The 21,391-nt window shown below is 35.6% G+C and overlaps 3 protein-coding genes across 4 annotated transcripts; 2 read left to right on the top strand and 1 right to left on the bottom strand.

Moving 5' to 3' along the window:
• The first annotated feature begins 657 nt into the window (after nt 1-657).
• On the top strand, nt 658-2,771 carry LOC130496560 (uncharacterized). The gene is made up of 6 exons (XM_056988695.1): nt 658-822; nt 1,003-1,397; nt 1,471-1,597; nt 1,686-1,997; nt 2,074-2,286; nt 2,379-2,771. The coding sequence occupies exons 1-6, from the start codon at nt 820-822 to the stop codon at nt 2,691-2,693; spliced, it is 1,365 nt and encodes a 454-aa protein (XP_056844675.1). The 5' UTR covers nt 658-819; the 3' UTR covers nt 2,694-2,771.
• Nucleotides 2,772-5,432: 2,661 nt separating this feature from the next.
• Nucleotides 5,433-6,983, top strand: LOC108808300 (uncharacterized). The gene is made up of 2 exons (XM_018580470.1): nt 5,433-6,479; nt 6,576-6,983. Exons 1-2 carry the CDS (start codon nt 5,433-5,435, stop codon nt 6,981-6,983), a joined length of 1,455 nt encoding a protein of 484 aa, XP_018435972.1.
• A 269-nt stretch (nt 6,984-7,252) lies between these two features.
• On the bottom strand, nt 7,253-8,898 carry LOC108812847 (14-3-3-like protein GF14 omega). Of its 2 annotated transcripts, XM_018585222.2 has the most exons (4): nt 8,391-8,898; nt 8,085-8,204; nt 7,642-7,758; nt 7,253-7,553 (listed from the first exon to the last, which is right to left on the bottom strand). In XM_018585222.2, exons 1-4 carry the CDS (start codon nt 8,868-8,870, stop codon nt 7,485-7,487), a joined length of 786 nt encoding a protein of 261 aa, XP_018440724.1. In that variant the 5' UTR covers nt 8,871-8,898; the 3' UTR covers nt 7,253-7,484. The 2 variants fall into 2 exon arrangements, with proteins under 2 accessions (XP_018440724.1, XP_056845661.1); XM_056989681.1 differs by having other exon boundaries at nt 7,488-7,758.
• Nucleotides 8,899-21,391: the final 12,493 nt, after the last annotated feature.

The raw sequence follows: 21,391 nt of genomic DNA, 5'->3' as shown, positions 1-21,391 counted from the left end.
GTAGGTTTACGAGGTTTTAACGAGATATGTTGTCTAAACCCCTAAACCCTAAACCCCAAACCCCATCTTTCTTATCTCTTTTGTCTAAATCCCAAACTCCAAACCCCATTAATAATTTTCAAATCTTCAAAAGATTATATTTTTAAATCTTCAAAAGATTATATTTTCAATCTTCAAATGATTATATTTTCAAATCTTCAAAAGATTATATTTTTAAATCTTCAAAAGATTATATTTTCAAATCTTCAAATGATTATATTTAAATAAATAATTTGATTTTGTATAAGTTTAAATTAGGAAGAAGAGATTGATATTAGAAGTTAAAGAATTGTGGTTATAAATTTTGAGGTTTGATATGTTATGAATATATGAAGTAGAATATAAGAAAGATGGGGTTTAAGGTTTGGGGTTTAGAGTTTAGAGGTTTAGAAAATAACCTCGTTAATAACTCGTAACTTACGAAGCATTTACGAGGAACAGAAAGACGGGCCTCGAAATTTCATCGTTTTATTTGGGACGGGCCTCGCAATTTCCTCGTAATGTTACGAGGGTTTTACGAGTAACAAAAAGACGGGCCTCGCTAATTTATCGTTTAATTTGGGACGGGCCTCGCAATTTCCTCGTAAGCTTACGAGGTTTTTACGAGAAAGAGGAACACGGGCCTCTTTAATTCCTCGTAAACTTACGAGGAAATTGCGAGACCTCCGTAACTTATATATACAACCTCACAAACCTCACACTGTCCATTCCTCCCAACTTCCTCTCCACTTCCTCCCCATTTCGTCTCTAACTCCTTTCCCATTCCTCTCTCCTCCGAAAATGGTAATTTCCTCGCCCCCTTTATTAGTTTAGACAATTTAGATAGGTGGTTAATTTAGGTGGTTAGTTTAGAGAATTTAGATAGGTTTACGGATTTTATGTTTGTTAGATAGATTTTTAAATTATTGATGATAGCTTTTTAATTATTGATGATCATAATCTCAAAAAAATATATTTTTGCAGGTTCGCCAGCGCATGCTTACTGCTCACTACAGGGAGATATTCGGTGAGCCTGGTAGTCAGTTAGACCCGCCAGGTTCTTCTTCAGGTGCCGGCGGTTCAGGTTCTTCAGATCAGGAGTCTGTTCCCGAGACTCAGCATTTCTTCCCTCCGATTCCTCCTCCGATGGCTCAGCCTCAGCCGATGGCTCAGCCGATGGCTCAACCGATGGTTCCTCCGATGGCTCCTCCGGTGCCTCCTCCGATGGCTCCTCCTGAGATCCCCGCCGCTGTTCATCCCGATCTCATGGTGCCACCTACTGTTCCGTTCTCGCAGTACACTGTCGAGGATATTCTTGGTATGCCAGGCAGAGCTGGTTTACCAATCATAGACCCCGACAGACCCGACGGGACTTTATGGTAAGTGTATTTTTTAAATAATTAATTTAATTTATAACTTCATTAAATAATTTAAATTTTCATTTTTTTTCAGGTTTGGGGTTGACAATTCCCTTGCGACAGATGTAACCGAGACGATTAAAGGTTACTTCTCCATGGCGCATCCAAACTGGAAATTGACGCCGATCTACATCCGAAAGACGTGGTTCAAGATTTACGCTGTAAGTAATTCTATTAATTAATTTTTTTTTTTATTAACTAATTATTAATTTTTTTTTTTATTAACTAATTATTAATTTTTTTTTGCAGCAAAAGTATCATTGGTCCATCGGGGTCAGTGAGAGAGTGAGGAAGGCGTTTTACGAAAAGGCGCAAGTTCGCTTGTCGGACACGGTTTGCAACTGGAAGGGTGCCTGGATCGTCAAGGGGTACACCCGTGGCAAACCCGCTGAGCTTACCACGGATGTTTGGGACGGCCTCATCCGTTACTGGAAGGATCCTAACTCCATTAGGATCGCAAACATTTGTGCTGCCGCCCGTAACACGGTAGACGAGCACGGTAACGGCCCGATGCTACACTCTACGGGCCAAAAACCACATGCCGGTGTCCGTTTGAAAATGGTACGTAATTAAATATTTAATTATTATTTTTAATATAATTAAATATATTTCTAACAATTTTCTTAAATGTTTTTAGGCCAAAGAGTTGGGACGTCTCCCGACTCTTCCGGAACTTTACGAGCGGACCCACAAAAACAAGGCGGGCCAGTTTTTAGATGGCAAGTCCGAGCAAATCTACAACAACGTAATTGCTCGGGTTGAGGAGCGCCAGACTCAGCTGACCCAGCAGTCCGGCGACGGATTACCAGTTACCTTATCCACAACTGAAGTGGATAAGATTTACGAGGAGGTAAATTTTTTAACATTATATCTTTTTAATTATTAATTGATTAAATTTCCCTTTTAAATTTAACTAACAAATATAATTTTTTTGTTTTTAAGGTTGTCCCTAAGAAAAAGGGACGTACGTTGGGGATCGGTTCCGTCAATGATGTCCCGAGAGCGACATCATCTTATGCTCAGAGACAGACCGAAGAAGTCACTCAGTTGCGTTCCGAGCTGGGCGCGACCAAAAGCCGTGTGAGTGGACTCGAAGCCTTCATCGACGTTATAGCGTCCACAAATCCGGAATGGGAAGCTTTGTTGAGGAACATGAAACAACAAAATCCCATTCCAGGCGAGTCATCGGGCACACATAACGAGGAGGATGTTACGAGGAGGAGCGAGGAATTCTACGAGGCGATGAACGAGCCTTAGTTTTTTTAGTTTTTTTTCGGTTTATGTATTATAAAATCCAAAACTTAATTATATATAAAATATTTTGTTGCTTGTGAATTTTATTTAAAATTTATTTATAAATCCAATATTTAAATATTTTTATTTTGTTAAATTAATAATTATTATATTTATCAAATAATATTTTATTAATTCGAAAAATGGAAGTCTACGAGTTATTTACGACGAAAATGTTTCCGAGAAATTTACGAAGAAATAGTTTCGAGGTTTTTACGAGGAAAGTCTTTCGAGGTCTTTACGAGGAAAGGCTTTCGAGGTTTTTACGAGGAAAACCTTTCAACGATTCTACATCGATTTTACGAGGAAATCCTTTCAAGGATATTACATCGAATTTACGAGGATATGATTTCAAGGATCTTACGTGTAAGTAACGACGCGAGGTTCACGTGGTTTGTACGAGGAAATTAGGCGAGTGATTTACGAGGAAATGGGGCGTGGAACTTACGACGAAATATTAACTTCGTCTTTACGAGGAAAGAGAAACCTCGCTATACTACGAGGAAATGGCGACGAATCCTTTTTTACGACGGACGAAAAACGACGAAAGGCTTTTCCTCGTTAATTCCTCGTAAACCTCCTTTTACGAGGAATTAACGAGGAAAATGGCCCTCGTTAATTATTTGTTTTCTTGTAGTGAAGTATGGAAGCAGGAGTAGTCTGTGCTCTCCTGAGTGTGACTACATATTATATTTACGGATGACTTTGTTGAGACGTTGTTGTTTTATCTTTGATGGTATCAAACATTCTATAATCAAAACATATATCTTCTTTTCTATTCTCTTCTTTCTCCATTTTCTGGTTACAGGTTACAGAGTTGATAAGTTGAGACTTATCAAGTAGATTGTAAAGTTTCTACTATATTCTACTATATGTTTAAATTAAATAACTTATACTAAAACAAACATATTAAAATGTATATACCAATATAATAAAATTGAACGCAACTCTATTAATGGTAGTAAAAATCGTATTAGAAAATTTAGTCAATCCACATTTAGTGTTTTACAACAAATAAGCTCAACGAAAAAACTGATAAAATTAAGAAAACAACTACAAAATAATGGTCGAGACATAATATAAAACAAAAATTATTGAAACTAAAATATATGTTAAAAGAATAAATAATGGAACAAATACATCCCCTCTTTCCTTCCATTGTTGTGATTCTACATATATACGTAAGTTTCTCTCTGTGAAATTCATTAATTCGGTCTTCTCATTCGTTATCATTCTAATAGTTTCTTTTGAACCGTTTCTAATCACCCGGTGGTACAGTACGAAGTGCTATGTTTCTCCTCAGGTGTCAAGATGAAATTACGTAAAGGAGATTGATATTTGAAGTTCAGATATTATTTGAAAGTGTCAAGAGGATACAAAAAAATAGTTTTCTCTAACCAGGGCCGTCTCAATTTTTTTCAATGTCCTGTTCCAAAAAGGAAATAACTTTTAATATTAATAATTTCATCTATATATTTTTGAGGTTTCTTTTCAAATTATAAACTATAAGTTTAACACTGTCTAAAATTTTGAAAATTTAAATCAAATTAATGTATTGATTTTTGAAAATATAATAATATCATTTTATTTTTTAGTTCGGACCATATTTAACCGCTCCAGTAACACATGCTATTAGACGGTCCTATGGCTAACAAAGAAAGCTGATAAGTATAAAAAATGACAAAAAAAGAGTTCATCTAATTCCAAACGATGATGTAAAATAAGCTAAATATAGAATGAAGCCCAGATTTTTAAATTAATCTTACATGTAACTAAAATTACTACTATCAAATAATAAAAAATTTGGCTATTACACTTTCAAATTGCCATGCATATATGTTTAAAGTTTAAACTTAGATTGCCATGCATAAATTTAAAGTGTTGTGCATATATCTGAACTTAAATTTATTTTATAATAACCTCAAAATCAACTATGCAGAGCTATTAATTTTGATTGTAGATCTCTATATCATTGATACACATTTTATTTTCTAAATAATATTGAAAATGTTCTGAATTATAAAACCACAGCAAAGCCATATTTAGACTTAAAAATAAAGAAAAACAAATACAGAGCTAAACTAATATTTAAATTTTAAGTTAATAAAAATTTATATTAAATATTTACTCTAACTATTTTAACTATTTTCGAAATAACATCCCGCCCGTAGGACGGGCCAACCCTAGTTATCTTTTAACAACATAGGGAGTACATGTTAATGTATTCTTCAAACTATGCCCAAAAATGTTAAGAAAATAAAATTATTTATCCGATACTCTCATCATGCGCAAAGCACGGATATCTAGCTAGCAGTCAACATTAAAGTTAAACAAGTGATCCATTGTTTAAATGATATGCCAGGAAATTGACTCCTACGTTTGAACGAAATATTTAATAAACATCTCATAATAATAGTTTCCGCTTTAGTCAAAATAATAATAATAATAGTTTCCGCACCCGTGGGTTTTAATTATTAGTCCGAGTTCAAAAGATTCGGTAAAGTCAAAGTGAAAGACATAATTTACTTATTTACCAAACTTAAAAGTACATGTCAATACCAAGTGTGTTTTTGGAAATCTAATTAACTATAACATGAGGTAACAAAAATTCATATGTTATATATATACCTCTTCTGATGTTTCATGAAACTAAAAGCTAAAAAGAAAGAAAATTAAATATATAAAAAAAGAAGAGAAAAAAAGATGTCGAATGAGGAAAACAAGAAGAGTAAATCAAGCTCTCATCCTGCAAAACGACCCAAGATGATTAACAATAGCCCTGGTCCAAAGATCTATACTTCAAGCATAGCTGACTACAAGTGGATGGTTCGTTGTCTCACGAGCACCTTTGGACGCTCATCTGGTGAAACCAGTCTTGGTGTTCCGACACAGCCTCAGACTACCAATCCTCAGCCTAATGACGCTTTTATCCCTCCAGGCTCATCGGGACATACCAGTCTTCGTGTTCCTCCGACGCAGCCAATAAGGCTAAATGACGCTCCTATTCCTCCAGGCTCATCCGGACAAACCCGTCTCCTTCGTCCGAGACAGGCTAATGTTAGGAATCCTCGGTCAATGGGGCTATATGACTCTCTGCCTAGTCGGTCCCTTCCGTATCCATTCCCACCGGGTTCGGTGTGGCCTCGCACCTCAGCGGCTGGAACATCCAACGCTCAAGCGTCCTCGCCACGGCCTTCTTTGCCGTCGTCTCCAGTGCCCCCGTCGGTTCCGGAAATGTTGCCGACGTCACCCGCACCTCAATGGTCGCCACCATCGGCACCGTTGGTTTCAGCAAGGTTGCCGGGGTATCCAACTTCTTCGCCGTCGGCCGCTCCGGTGCTGCCGTCTCCTCCTCAAGAGCAAGGGGAAAGAGAACCTATGTTCGATGATATTGAAAACTTTCTGAACGAAGACGTTGATTATAATTACGTTGCGTGTTCTTCACTTCCCAGTGTAACAGGAAACAGTAACGGGGAGCAGCAACGGGAGACACCACCGGTTCTGACGAACCAACCGTCGGGAAGTCTAAACTTGCCCGATCCTCAGAATGGTTTAACGACGCCACCCTCCTCACAACATGGCTCCAATTCTCTGTATGAGAACGTTGCACCACAGGTTCTGACGAACCAACCGTTGGGAAGTCTAAACTTGCCCGATCCTCAGAATGGTTTCACGATGCCAGCCTCAGAACATGGCTCTAATTCTCTGTATGAGAACGTTGCACCACAGGTTCATGCAACGTTACCCTCGGTAAGTCTACCCCATGCCCAATTTTAATAATCTTCCACCTGTTCTTGCATCGTCAACGTACTAAACGGGCCTAATTATCAGTGCATGTTGTTGCAGGGCATTGCACCACCCGTTCATGCAACGTTACCATTTGTGAATAATTTATCAGCTTGGTCCACTTCTCAGAATGGTTTAGAATCCAGCAATGTACCACCATCTGTTGCACCGTCCGGGCCTGATCAATCGAATGATCAACAAGGGGGACCATCTTTAGGTTGGCCTTATCCTCAGAATGGTTTACAACAAGGGACTGTTCCGTCGAATGTACCTTCTGGTAGTTCATATATGTCCAATTATTACAGCACTGAAGAAAAGCAGATTTACCTTGCACAGATAGGTTTTGGAGCTGTACCGTCATGGCGTACAGACTGGAACAGTTATCCAAGAACCCTTCTCCGATCTACAAACAACCCATCATCTTCATCAACTCCAGCAAATTTGCCACCCGGTGATCTTCAAGGGTAGTCCAGCTGGATGACTTCAACCCTCTTCTAGGGTTTTCTTTTCTTTATCTTTGTTTTGTTTGTTTCAAGAATAAGAGAAAGGAGTGAAGTTTTTGTAACTTTTGCTTCTTTTGTTTGCATTTGTCTTTGTTTCCGTCTTTGTGATCTCCATTGTTCTATATCAAATAGTAATTGCATTTGCTTTTTACCTTCTCTCGTGCTTCTTATGTCTCTCTAAATATGAAATGACCAGGCAAAAGCCGAGTCTAAGATCATTGATTTCATAAGAGGTTAATCAAATGAACTTCAGATTATTTTCCCTTTTTAACACAAAAAAAAACGTCAAACATCGCTTCAAAAGGGTAACGCAAAAGGGGAGAGATATTAGAGTAATAATGTACTTCAACATGGAAGAAAGAGAGAGAGAGAGACTCATCTCTTTGATTAGACACAATACGATTTATTGACGAAAAAGATGGTTTCAATTCCTAACACTAGCAGTACCATTTCACACAAAGATTCTTCATTTCTGCTCTTCTGCTGGCTTCACAGCTGCTGCTGCTGCTTCCTTGATCTCGTCTGCAGATTCATCCTGATCCACACCAACGAAATATTTCATCATCCCTTATATTGTGTGATATCAAGCAATAGTTGTAATTGTGTAAAGAGAATAAACAAACCTGCATGTCGGATGTCCAGAGAGTGAGGTTGTCACGGAGAAGCTGCATGATCAAAGTGCTATCCTTGTATGACTCTTCCCCTAGTGTGTCTAACTCAGCAATGGCCGCATCAAAAGCCTGATTATACACATACACAAACATAGAGACAAGAACAACAATTTAGTTTCTGTCCATAAATAGAAGCAAATGTATACAAAGATTGCTGCCATCAAGGGCAAGAGATGCTCTTGAAACGTAAATCTACACATTAGTTCCCCACTGTATATCATCTATCCTTGTACGACTCTTCACCTAGTGTCTATAACTCAACAATAGCAGCAGCATCAAAAGCCTGGGTTATACACAAGACATACTGCCATTAAGGGCAAGAGATAGCTTGTTCTAGTCCTCTTCACATTTGCTAATCCTAACACGGTGATTAGCTTATAGAAGATTAGGTTTACCGTTTTAGCTAGGTCGCAGGCACGGTCAGGAGACTCGAGGATCTCGTAATAGAACACAGAGAAGTTCAATGCCAAACCAAGCCGGATTGGGTGAGTTGAAGCAAGCCCCTTAGCATGCTCCTGCACAAACAAACAAACAAACAAACAAAAAAGCCATAACATTCAACACAGGCAAGTGCAGAGACACCATCTCCACGAACAATCTAACACGCTGATTGAGAATCTAAGCCTAATAATCCAGATCCAGAAACTAATCTAGGTCAATTTCTCGAAATCCAGCACAAGATACACATGCCGAATACAAACCTGAGCGGATTCGTAAGCGGAGAGTGTGTTATCGGCGGCGTCGTCTCTCTCTTTACCGATTTTGAACTCGGCCAAGTACCTGTAGTAATCACCTTTCATCTTGAGGTAGAACACCTTGGACTCCTCGGAAGCAGCGGAAGGGATGAGCGTGGACTCGAGCATCTTTAGGATTCCGCCGCAGATCCCCGAGAGCTCCGTCTCGATCTTAGCCTTGTAGCCACGGATCGTGTTGACGCGTTCGACGTTCCCGCGGCTCTCTTCTTTCTGCTCGATCGACGAGATGATTCTCCACGAGGCACGGCGAGCGCCGATTACGTTCTTGTAAGCGACTGAGAGGAGGTTTCGCTCCTCGATTGTGAGCTCTGTGCCATCTGTTGCGGCGGAGACTTTCTCCATGAATTCAACCATCTCCTCGTACCTCTCCGCCTGCTCCGCTAGCTTAGCCATGTACACAAGATCCTCGCGCGACGGAACCGCCATTGTTACTTTACTGCTTCGAACGGTGGATCTAGAGACGGACGACGAGTCAGTTATCTCAGATCGGAGAGCAGTTTGTGTAGGTTAAAATGAGAAGAAAAAAGATTGAATCTGGACCGTTGGATCTGTTTGTTCAAACGCGTGAAGGTTGACACGTCGGAGAACAGTTTGTGTAGGTTATAAGTCGAGAAGAAAAAGGATTGAATCTGGACCGTTGGATCTTTTTGTTCAAATGCGTGAAGGTTGAAACGTGTCTTTATTTATAATACGAGGAAAGTTGAATGAAGATTTAAAAAATACTGTTGATGATTTTAAAAAAAAAATTAAATATGTTTTTGTAAGATGTTAAACATGTCTATGTTTAGCTTCGAATATACTATTCAGTATCAAAAGTTAAATGTAAAGGGTGATGAATCAATAATCACAAAGGTAATTTTTAAGTGAGTTTTGTAGAGTTGATAAATGTTCCTTGGTATGTTTGGAGTTGCCTAGTTTTAAGAAGTTAGGTGAACATGATGTTGGGATAATATATGTATACCATTATCCATTGTCATGGTATATCCATTGTCACTGTCACGAATTTGGGAGGGGAGAGTGTGTTGAGAAAGTAAGAAGCAACGTATAAATTGTAAGCTCAAGAAATTGGAGCTTGATAGGTTGCTGCAGTGGTGGAAATTTAGTTCGTGTATTTGTCTTACACATGGAGAATGGTGTGTGATATACGTTTAGGAGAATAAAAAAAAACATCAAGATGTGACGATGTGGAATGTTTCCATATGTTTTGTTGACGAAATAAGCATTAAAAAAATATTATCGGATCACAAATTGGAAGATTTGGTAATGCTAAAATATAGGAAATATTATATTAGATAATAGTTTAAGATTATTTAATATATATTTGAGGTTTTCCTAGAATTAAGGTTAAAGCTTTTGATGTTATAATTCTTAGAGAGAAACACAAAGAGTTTTGGGGTTTCATAGCTGAGTGAGTTGAAAGACTTGATCAACATGTGTTGAGTCAAACAAGTTGGGTGTTAGGAATCAATCCGTGTCGAGTAGTATAATTTGGATCAAGCAAGTCTGTAAGAAATTGTATAAATGATTTCTAATAAAAGAGATACATGTTCTTGAAATTACTTTGTGCTTTTGTGTTTTCGATGTATCTCTATTTTACAATTGGTATCAGAACATGACACCTAAACGAAGGAGAGTTCTTCGGACCAAGGTGAAATCTTGAGAAGAGAATATGGCGATTTTAGAACAAAATATGTTGCTGCTGAATGATGTGAATTATGGGTATTGCAAAGTGAGAATGAGAGAAAACTTACGTGGAGCTGATGAAGATATATGGACAGTTGTTCAATCTGGATGGGAAGAACCATGTGTGATGCTAGAAGATAGTTTGAAGACACCTAAACCAAAGACAAAGTGGACTGCAACAGAGAAAAAGTTTTCAAAGTTTAATGAGAAATCATTGGATACAATCTTCAGTTTTGTAGATGGTAAGCAATTTGAGCTAATACAAGGATGTGAATCAGCTAAAGAAGTGTGGTATATACTACAAAACGCTTTTGAGAATACTGCGAATGTTAGGAGGATAAGATTGGACTTGCTTGCATCACAGTTTGAAAGCATAAGGATGGCCGATGATGAGAAGATATGGACTTCAGTACCAAGCTCAGCTCCATAGCCAATGAAACACAAGTTTTAGGTAAAAAAATATGAAGATGCCAAATTGGTGGAAAGAACTTTTGAGATGTTTACCTACTAAGTTTGAAGCACACGAAACGGCAATAACTTTGACGATGAACACTGATAAATTCAAGTTTGCTGAGGTAGTAGGAATATTAAAAAATGAGGAAATAAAACTGGAATCTAAGATCTCAAAGCCTGCTAAAGCCTCTAGAGTTACAGTTGATGAAGACATCCAAAGAGCTCAAAACTTGAAGAATCTATTCATCTTATGATTCAGAAACTTGAAGAAACCATAGATCTTATGTCTAAGATGTCCGACGAGAGATCCCCTATATATTATTTGGGAAGACTTTAAAAAATATGAACCTCATTTTTGTAAGAATTATAAAACTACCCCATCCTATGTGGCGAGTTTTTAAGAGGTGAAAATCCTACGTGTCAGTCTTAGAGGGGATTTGAGCAAACTATAATATTAAAATAAATTTGACCAAACGTGATGGATGTCACATATTTTAATTCATTATCATATATCATATATTTTGTTTCATTATATGATACGTTAATAGATTATCATCGCAAGATTCATATTCTTTTTAGCGACCACTATGAAAACTCTCATATGTCGTTGTAAAGGTGATGAACATCGCAAGGGCCAGTAGGTTCGAGCATCAGAATATCATATCATGGAGATTATATATGAAGCATCTTAAACTAACCGAGAGGTTCAAGCATTTATATATCGTATCATGATCAGTAAGGCTCATATCTTGACCTGAAAATGATAGGAGGCTCTCGAAATTTGTTCTAAAGTTCTTCGGTTTGTTCTTCACCATCCTCTGTTTTTTAAATACATTTAATTCGGTTGTATCAAATAAAATCAAAATTTATGTATCTGTTGGGACAAAAGTAGACATTGTTTACAATCATCTATTCACTAACCGAGCAGTAAACCAAGATGAATATCTTTTTTTGATCAAAACCAAAATGAATATCAAGTGTAGATTATTATTAGGTTCAATACATAAGCAAAGTTATCGGGAATATTAATTTAACTAAGAAAATTTATTATAAGTCTGTGTTACCAATATATGCTTGGAACGAATAGACAATGACTTACACTATCAAGTAAGTAAGTAAGAAACAAATATAAGAATCCTCTTATATTGTATACGAAAAATACAAAAAATGTTGAAATATATTCGAGTAGAAAACATCAATAATATATGTGTCTTTCTACGGTTGATGTCGGTTAAGTGTCATTTTAATTTCAATTGAACCGAAACATAGGCAATCAAATTATTTCGGATTTTAATAATAGAATGCAATAAAATCCTACATTGGCGTGATACACACATATAGAATCAACAAAATTTAGGTAAGTGTAATATATTTGTTTCGATAGAATAAGAAATAAATAAATATGAAATTGTTATCACCAAACTGGTGTATCCATCAAATATATATGCTTGCTACGCAATTATTCAGAAGTTAAATATGGTAATTTAAACCCAAAACGAACCGAACCGAACCAACCAAACCGAAGTTAAACCGAACCAAACCAAACCGTGCTCTTTATGTAACCCAATTGGTTCATGTTTACTCAACCCGAACGGTTTGGTTTGGTTTGGGTTTAAACTGAACCAAACCGAACCAAACTGAACCAAACCGATAATCCAATATATATAGTAAAAATATATATGATATATATATTAACATATTGTAAATTTTAGTTAAAGTTTTGTTTTTCATTTTTTCATAACTCTATATCTTTAAAAAAATTATAAATACGATTTAAATAATACTATTATATATAAAATCATGTAGCATAAGTTTTTATATTCTCACTCTATCGTTTATGAGTTGATTATTTTTTAATAAAAGTATAAAACTGATGCCTTCATATTTTATAACCAACCCGAACTACACCGAACCAAATTAGACCATAATAATGTAAACCGAATTAAATCTAAACCAAACCAAACTGAACCGAACCGAATTAAAACCAAACCGAACCCAAACCAAAGCTACTTTAGTTTTAATTGGTTTGAGTTTTATATAACCCAAATTACCCAAACTAAACCGAAGCTAAACCGAACCCGAAACTAAACCGAAATGCCCACCCCTATAAAAAACTTTTGGCAACAAGGAAAAACTTGCCCAAATATATTTGGTAGTTATGGAAAACTTATATTAAATATTTTTAATGTACTATCAATCCTAAGTATCTATTCAGCTAAGGACTTAAAGTGTAAAAAAAGTTGCAGTTTTTTTTTGGATTAATCTATTTTAAAATTATTTAGTTTATTTGACCATAAAAAGTTTGATAGTCGGGTCTGATTAATTTTCTATGGTCTAAATATGGCCCATAAAAACAAACTTACAATTATTGTCTAACCTAATCCAGTTTATTTTTATTATTTTCATTCTCTACCTTATGTAAAATTGTTTAGTTCTAAAAATCAACTAAAAATTTTAATCTCAAATCGATCAGCCCATCATAAATTCAAAATAGGTTTTGGTCTACAACTACAATTATAAATGGTCCCGGCTCAACATATAGATGATAATATAAATCGTATACGTAAAAATTTGATCAGATATAAATATTTAATTTGTCAATATTATATATTTTAATTTTAATTATATAAATTTATCTTGCGCAAGGCACATGTCTTATCCTAATTTCCTAGAAAAGAAGAAGGACAGAACCACGCGAGGACGGCCTAGTGGTCTTGAGGAAGCTTTGGCCTCAGTATGGACCCGGGTTCGAATCCTGCTGGCCACTGGGGAATTAACATTTCAGCATCGCCAGAGACAGGGGATCGACACGTGGACTAAAAATGTAGGCTGCAAACACATGTTTAGTCTGGACCCATTTTTGTGGGAGCCAGAATACCTCTGTATAATCCAAAAAAAAAAAAGAAGGATAGAAAATGTAGGAAGTGGTGTGTTTTAATTGTCATGGTATTGGACATACCAAAACAGATTGTCCATCATTTAAGAAGAAAATCAAATGTAATGGACATAAAATCAGACTGCATGAACACAGAGAATATAAAGATGAAGAGAAGTTGCAGTGATAAAAAGCTAGAAAAGAAAAGAAGATACTGAATAACATATATTATGTTATTTTATTCACATATAAAATAACATAATAGATGTTTCTTGGGAATGATTGTAGTGAAGTCAATCTTACACAACCGAATTTGTAACTATATTTCATCTAAAGGTTGATGTGCCAAAATTGCTTTGGAGTTTTGTTGTTTTGATAACCTGCTTCTCTCTAGATTAGGATGAGACAAATGTAAATTGAGTTTTTCACCGACAGCAGAGCAGTCTCAAAAGATAGTCTCCCAAATTACTGATTAACACATCCAAATTAAGGGGATAATTTTTTGAATTTTTTTTGCTAATATATATAAACATGGGGTGTTTTTAAGCTATTTGTTATTTATTGTGCATTATTAGTTAGACTATTAGTTATGAATTTGTTAAAGTGAAAAATATTATTGATATCGATGTTGCAGTTCACTGACCAAAAGAGATTGTGTCATATTTTCAAAAATATTGGGAGATAGATTTTGAGGAAGAAAAGGTTAAAGCTAGGCAAATTATTTAAACTGAATTTTATGTGAAACAAAAACATATCACTATAAGAAAAAACACTATGATGAAAACATTGAGATAGTTCATAAAAATATGATATTCTCGCCAGAGGAGAGCTTAAAAATTGATTACTTTTGGGTCAAATTCTAGTTTCTTTTGAGTCCAAAAACTCTAGTTGTACTTCTTGTATTTTAACACTTTTTTTGTTTCAGATATAGTGTCATTTTATACTTCCAATGCAACTTATACTATTTTATTTTTATATTAGTTATAAATTACATTGATTTAATAAAAAATATTTATCTCAAATATTATTGGTTAAATATATATAATTAATAAGAATATAGATATATTCAGATATTTTTCTTAATATATGTGAAAATTGTCAAAATAACACTTTATTTATAATGGAGTGGGTATTAAAAACTAATTAGAATATAGTTCACCATAGTTAATTTTGTTTCCGTGTTCATAACTGTGATAACAATGGACAGTGGAGTCAAGAAGATTGAATAACATCTGAAAAGAACAACAATATTTCAGTATATAAGTACATACAATTTCGTACATGAAAAAACTAAAAATATAATAACACAATATATGTATGTATATATATATATATATATATATCTCAAATATATATTGAAAATTTACGGTTTAAAATATCTCAGACAAAATATTTTAGTGTTATTATTATTTTAATTAAATATAATCATTCTGAAAGTGTCAATGTTAAAACTCCAAGAGGATACTAAATCAGATTGCTTTTTGAGTCACTATATCATCGGACTGACTATTGCTTTAACTAGGGCTGGGTAAATAAACCGAACCCGAAAATCCGAACCGAATCCGATCCTATAAAAATGAGTCCGAACCGATCCGAATCCGACATAAATACCGAATGGATCTTGTTTTTTGGTATTTCGGGTTATGGGTATTACCCGAACCAAACCCGAATCTAAATAGATATCCGATAGAACCCGAAACATCCAAAACCTCAAAAAATATATATACCAAACATAATCTCAATTCATAATATGTATTCAAAATACATTCAAATATATTGAACATCTAAAATATTTATCTATTATATAAAGGTTGATGGTTCTAATACATGAAGACTGATGATTAAAAGTGGCTGTTGAATTTTGAATATTTAGATTTAAATTTAGATTTTGTTTTCAGTAAAAAATGTTTCTCATTTCAAGAGGTCGTAGTTTTCGTTTTATGATTTCCCTTTCGTCTGATTTTGAATGATCATGGTTGATGTTCTTTCTTATTTTAAATCGATTTTATTTATGTTTTTGTTATAAAAAGGTACAAATTAGGTATTTCAAAACCAAAACAAACCAATTTTACTTATGTTTTGGTTACAAAGTAGGTATAAATCAGATATTTTTAAACCGAAGAACCGATTGAGACCGAAATCCGAAAGTACATTGGGTTGTACCGGTTCTTTGAAGATTTACTAACCCCGACCCGAACCCGATAGAATCTGAACCGGTCCCGAACCGAACTTTTAAATAATCCGAATGGGGCTGATTTTGATAAACCCGAAAAACCAAGACCCGATTGGATAAAACCGAAATCCGATTGGGACCCCGAATGCCCACGCCTAGCTTTAACCACTGATCAAAATTTAATATTTTAAAAAATATAGCATAAGAATAAAATATTATTATTTAAAAACGATATTAAAAATTAAATGTTTTATTAATTTTAACTTTTATTTAAAATTGACAATTATAGAAGAACAAATTGTTTGATTAATTTTATAACAAACTATGACTTAAAATAAATTAAGAAATAAATAATTAAGTAATGTTGTTTTAAACATAGAATTCAAAACATTATATTATTTCAACCAATTATGGTTGTATATATTACTAATTTATTTAGGTGGCATAATATATTTTTATCAATATTTAAAGAACCTCATTTGGCTAGCATTATTAAAAGTAAAAATACCTCAGATGTTTAGTAATTTAAAAAAAAATCTTATTAAATTCTTAAACTTTTAGCGAATCAACTGATCGAATCAATGCTAGATCACAGTGTAATGATAAGTTCTCAGAAGTTTAATTAACAACTTTTTCATTAACTTGAAATAGATTATATATCTATCTTATTAAAATAGAAGTACACATATAGAAATATTCTTAGTTTTCAAATTTAATTACACTTCTATGCCACTGAGAATTAAATTGAGTTTCCTATTTTAATGTTTGTCTTTTTCAGTTAGATTTAATGTGTTTCTTTTTCTTTCTTATTTTAATGCTTACACTACAAGAAAAACGGGCTTAGCGACGAAGTTAGCGACGAAAAATAATTTCCTCGTAAAATTACGAGGCCTTTACGAGGAAGTTACGTGAAAAGACAATAAACACGTTATTTTCGTCGTTAATTAACGACGAAAGAGTTTCGTCGTAAACCAAAACGTAAAAGGAACGTCGTTTTTTACGAGAAACAACATTTCGTCGTAATGAACACGTAATAATTAACGTGTTATTAACGAGGAAAATATTTACGTGGTTTTTGCGAGTGTCACCTAATTTTAGGTGACACACGTTTTTTATCTTGTCTAACTAACCCATATTTCGTCGTTAATTCGTAGTAAAATCTCACCTACCAATTTCGAATTTTCCTATAAATATGTCATTTGAGGAACATTTGAAACCACACCACATGCAAAAGAAAAAAAAATCTAAAAACGTGAAAAAAAAAATGTCTGGTGATGGAATTATTTAGAGTTGCGGAGATGGATGTACATGCATAGAGATGCTAACGGAGAGTGACGAAAGAGTATTTGGAAGGACTAAGAGACATTTATGCATCAAGCAGATTCTACACCGCTCGCCCAAGAAAGCGGTAAGATGTTTTGTCCTTGTCGAAAAATGCAACAACTCAAAACTGGCAACTCGTGAAAATGTTTGGAAGCATTTAATAAATAGAGGTTTCATGCCAAATTAACTATATCTGGTTTCAAACATGGAGAAGGTTATAATTATGAGAAATGAAGCTAAGTAGTATAGTAATAGCAATTTTCAGAATGAACCGGTTGATCATTTGCATAATCAACATAGATACCATCAAGGAGGAGCAGATGGTAGATAATTATGATAGGGTTCATGAAATGGTAGCTGATGCATTTGTTGCTCATGATGATGATGAAGTTGAAGAACCTAACATAGATGCAAAAAAGTTTTTATGAAATGTTAGATGCTGCGAATCAGCCACTTTACAGTGGTTGTAGAGAAGGTTCTCTAAATTGTCGTTGGCTGCTAGAATGATGAGTATATAAAACTGATCATAATCTACCTGAAAGTTGCATGAATGCATGGACAGACTTGTTTAAAGAGTATTTGCCGGAAAGACAATGTCTCTGCTGATTCTTATTATGAGATTCAGAAACTAGTTTATAGTCTGGGGTTGCCTTCTGAGATGATAGACGTTTGCATCGACAACTGCATGCTCTACTGGGGAGATGATGAGAAGTTAGAAGAGTGTCGATTCTGCAAGAAGCCACGATTCAACCGCAAGGACGAGGACGTAATAGGGTACCGTACCAAAGGATGTGGTACCTACCAATTACCGACAGATTGAAAAGATTGTAACCAATCTGAGGAGACTGCTGGAAAAATGAGATGGCATGCCGAGCATACTCAGACGGATGGTGAGATGACTCATCCATCAGATGCAAGAGCTTGGAAACATTTTTAACAAAATATATCCACAATTCTCTAGCAATAGCCGAAATGTGTATATGGGATTATGCACCGACGGATTTAGTCCCTCGGTATGTCAGGGAGACATATATACATTGTGGCCAGTCTTTATGACGCCATACAACCTGCCTCCAGATATGTGCATGCAACGGAGTTTCTGTTCTTGACCATATTAATACCTGGTCCGACCATCCAAAAAGGTCTCTGGATGTCTTTCTACAGCCACTGATAAAAGAGTTGAAAGATTTGTGTCAACAGGGGTGAGGACGTACGATGCTCAACGAAGACAAATTTTACGATGCGAGCGATGCTTTTGTGGACCATAAGTGACTTTCCTGCTTATGGGATGTTGTCTGGGTGGACTACACATGGGAGATTATCTTGTCCATATTTGTATATGGAACGACAGATGCATTTCAGCTGAAGAACGGTAGGAAGACAAGTTGTTCGATTGTCACCGCGATTTCTTCCCATTAATCATCCTTATCGAAGAACAGGAAATTGTTTAGGCAGAAAAGGGTTGTGAAGACACTCCTCCTCCGTATTTAACTGGAGAAACAAATTGAACAGCAAATCGATTACTACGGAGCTCAAGAAACAGTTCGTTGTGGTGGTAATTGGCATGTTTCCCGTAATATGCCTGATTATTATGGAGTTCAGCACAACTGGCATAAGAAGAGTATATTTTGGGAGTTGCCGTATTGGAAGGATCTTCTTTTGCGCCACAACCTAGATGTGATGCATATTGAGAAGAATTTTTTTTGAGAACATCATGAATACAATATTGAATGTTCCAGGGAAGACAAAAGACAATCAAAAATCGAGGTTGGACTTGCCTGATATTTGCTCAAGACCCCGAGTTACATATAAAAAGCAATGGACAAAGTTCCTGTACCGGTATTTCAGATTGTCTTCAGAACAAAAGTCGATCTTGTTCAACTGGGTTGCATCAGCAAGTGAAGTTTCCTGATGGTTATGTTTCAAACCTCTCTAGAGTGTGTTGAAAAAGGGCCAAAAGTTCTCCGGGATGAAGAGTCATGATTGTCATGTCTTTATGCAAAAGACTACTTCCCTTTGCATTTGCGGAGCTACTTCCAACAAAAATTACATGAAGCACTTTGCAGTAATATATTATAACTCACACTAATAATTTTAATTTATTTTTTCAAAATATGCACTAATAATTTGCTTAATTGTTTTTGGAATATACAAAGCCATTGGAGCATTTTTCAGGGACTTGAGCACTCCGCCTCTTAAAGAGGATGTCGTAGAACAACTTCACGAGAACATTCCAATCTTATTGTGCAACTGAGATGATATTTCCTCCCTCATTTTTTGACGTCATGGAGCATTTAGCTGTCCACCTCCGTATGAGGCATTGCTTCGAGGACCAGTACATTATGGATGGATGTATCAGTATGAGCGGGCCAATGAAATATTTGAAGGGAAAGGCCAAAAACCTCGCAAAGGTTGAAGGTTCTATATAATTGCTGAAGTTGACGGAAGAAACATCTCACTTCACATCGTACTACTTTGCACCTAATGTACGGACCCGACAAAGAGCTCCAAGAAGATATGATGATGGTGGTGTTGCCCAACATATGCAGTTGCTGGTGTTCCGGATATCTTTAGCCAGATTGGGCGAAGGGTGGGAAAACGAAAGAGGTTTGTGGTCCGAGTGATGAAGACGCCCATAGTGCACACACTTACATTCTACTTAATTGTGAGGATCCATTTATGCGCTATTTTGAAAGGTAAACATATATGGAAAGTTCTAACTAATTGTAATAAAATATATTTTTCAAATGATGATATAACAAAAAATATGTGCATTTTACAGCCTATTTGTTAGTCAAGTCAAGAAGCTATCCCAGGTATATCCACAAGTGAGGTAGATAAAAGAAAAGATCGACACTTTATTAAATGGTTGAAGAGTCAGGTATTACTCCAATCCGATATTTGTTTCGTCCACGGGTGGTAACGAAAGACGTTGTTTCAATGTTCTCTTTAATTTAATTTTGCAGGTTGAATTGAGGATCCAGATATCCCATATGGTTCACGAATTAGTTCAGGGTTCCACTTGCAAAGGTCACCACATCACCAATGTATTTCTCACGAGTTACTTTTCATACGTACGAGTATAGTAAACACCGGGCGACCAGCAATTATGGAATTTGTGTGAAAGGCGAAACCGATTCTACGGGATCTTGCAGGAGATTTTGAAGTGGAATCCCTGGGTTATTGAAGCCTGAAATGCGTCATATTCAAATGTGACGGTTCGACCCCGTGGTCAGTAGAGGTGTTCGATTAAAACAAATTCGGTGTAGTTGCTGTCAATGGTGGACAGAGGTACAACAAATTCGAGCCTTTCAATATTACTCGCAGCAGACCAAGTTAGCTTCCCTACCATACCCGAGGTTGCGAGAAATCTGGAATAAGTTGGTTAGCTGTTATCAAAGTTACACCCCGTGGACGAATAATCGGTGGAAAAGACCACCTTTGCAAGAAAGAACACATCAATGAAGTCGAAGAACCCTGAACAACAAATGGAAGACATCCTACTCATTGATCCGCATAATCATGAGTATGAAGATCTTCCCGACGATACCACTGACGATGGCTTTGAGGACGAGTTTAATGAAAGTGATGATGTTTCTAGTGTTGAAGAGAGAATGATGTACTGATGAAATGATGTAATTTTTTAAAAATATTATTTATTTTCAGACTTGATTAATGCATTTGGGGTTTAGGGTATGGGTTTGGTGTTTGAGATTGAGTTATAAGTTAAAGGATGTTTGAGGTTTGTGTTTGTGGTTTACATTTTTAGGGATTTAAGGTTATCGACGTAAATTCCTCGTAAAGAATAACACGGGCCTTGCAAAACCACGTAAGCTGATTTCGTCGTAAAGCCACACGTTAAAAAATAAACACGGGCCTTGCAAATTCCACGTAAGCGTGCGTGGTTCTTACGACGAAATCAGCCTTACGTGGAAATAACAAGCCTTGTAGCTGTTTCGTCGTAAAGACCTCGTTATTTACGTTGATTTACGAGTCTCGTGTTTAAATCCCTAAAACTCTAAACCCCAAACCCCAAACCTCAATCTATATATGTTTTCACTTAGTCAGACACAATAAACCTGTATAAATTAACATTTGTAAGATTAAAAAATAAGAATAAAACATCAAAACCCAAAAAATAACCAAAACTTCCTTAACTTATAAGTGAATCATATATAAGGTTTACATGCTAAACTCAATTCACTCAAGAAGACTTAATAAACATGCATATTTAAAATTTCTTGATTAAATTAACTTAACACATATAGATGTTACTAGTAATGGGATAGGGGTTTAGGGATTTACGGATTTAGGGTAAAGGGTTAGGGGTTTAGGGATTTACAAAATAACCTCGTTAAAAAATCGTAATTAACGTGTTCCTTTACGACGAAAAAAAGAAACTATCCTTGCTAATTCCACGTAAGCTTGCGAGGTCTTTAC

This window comes from Raphanus sativus, chromosome 6 (genome assembly GCF_000801105.2).
Source record: "Raphanus sativus cultivar WK10039 chromosome 6, ASM80110v3, whole genome shotgun sequence".
In the NCBI taxonomy this organism is placed as follows: Eukaryota; Viridiplantae; Streptophyta; class Magnoliopsida; order Brassicales; family Brassicaceae; genus Raphanus; species Raphanus sativus.
This window is presented reverse-complemented; position numbering and strand designations above follow the sequence as displayed.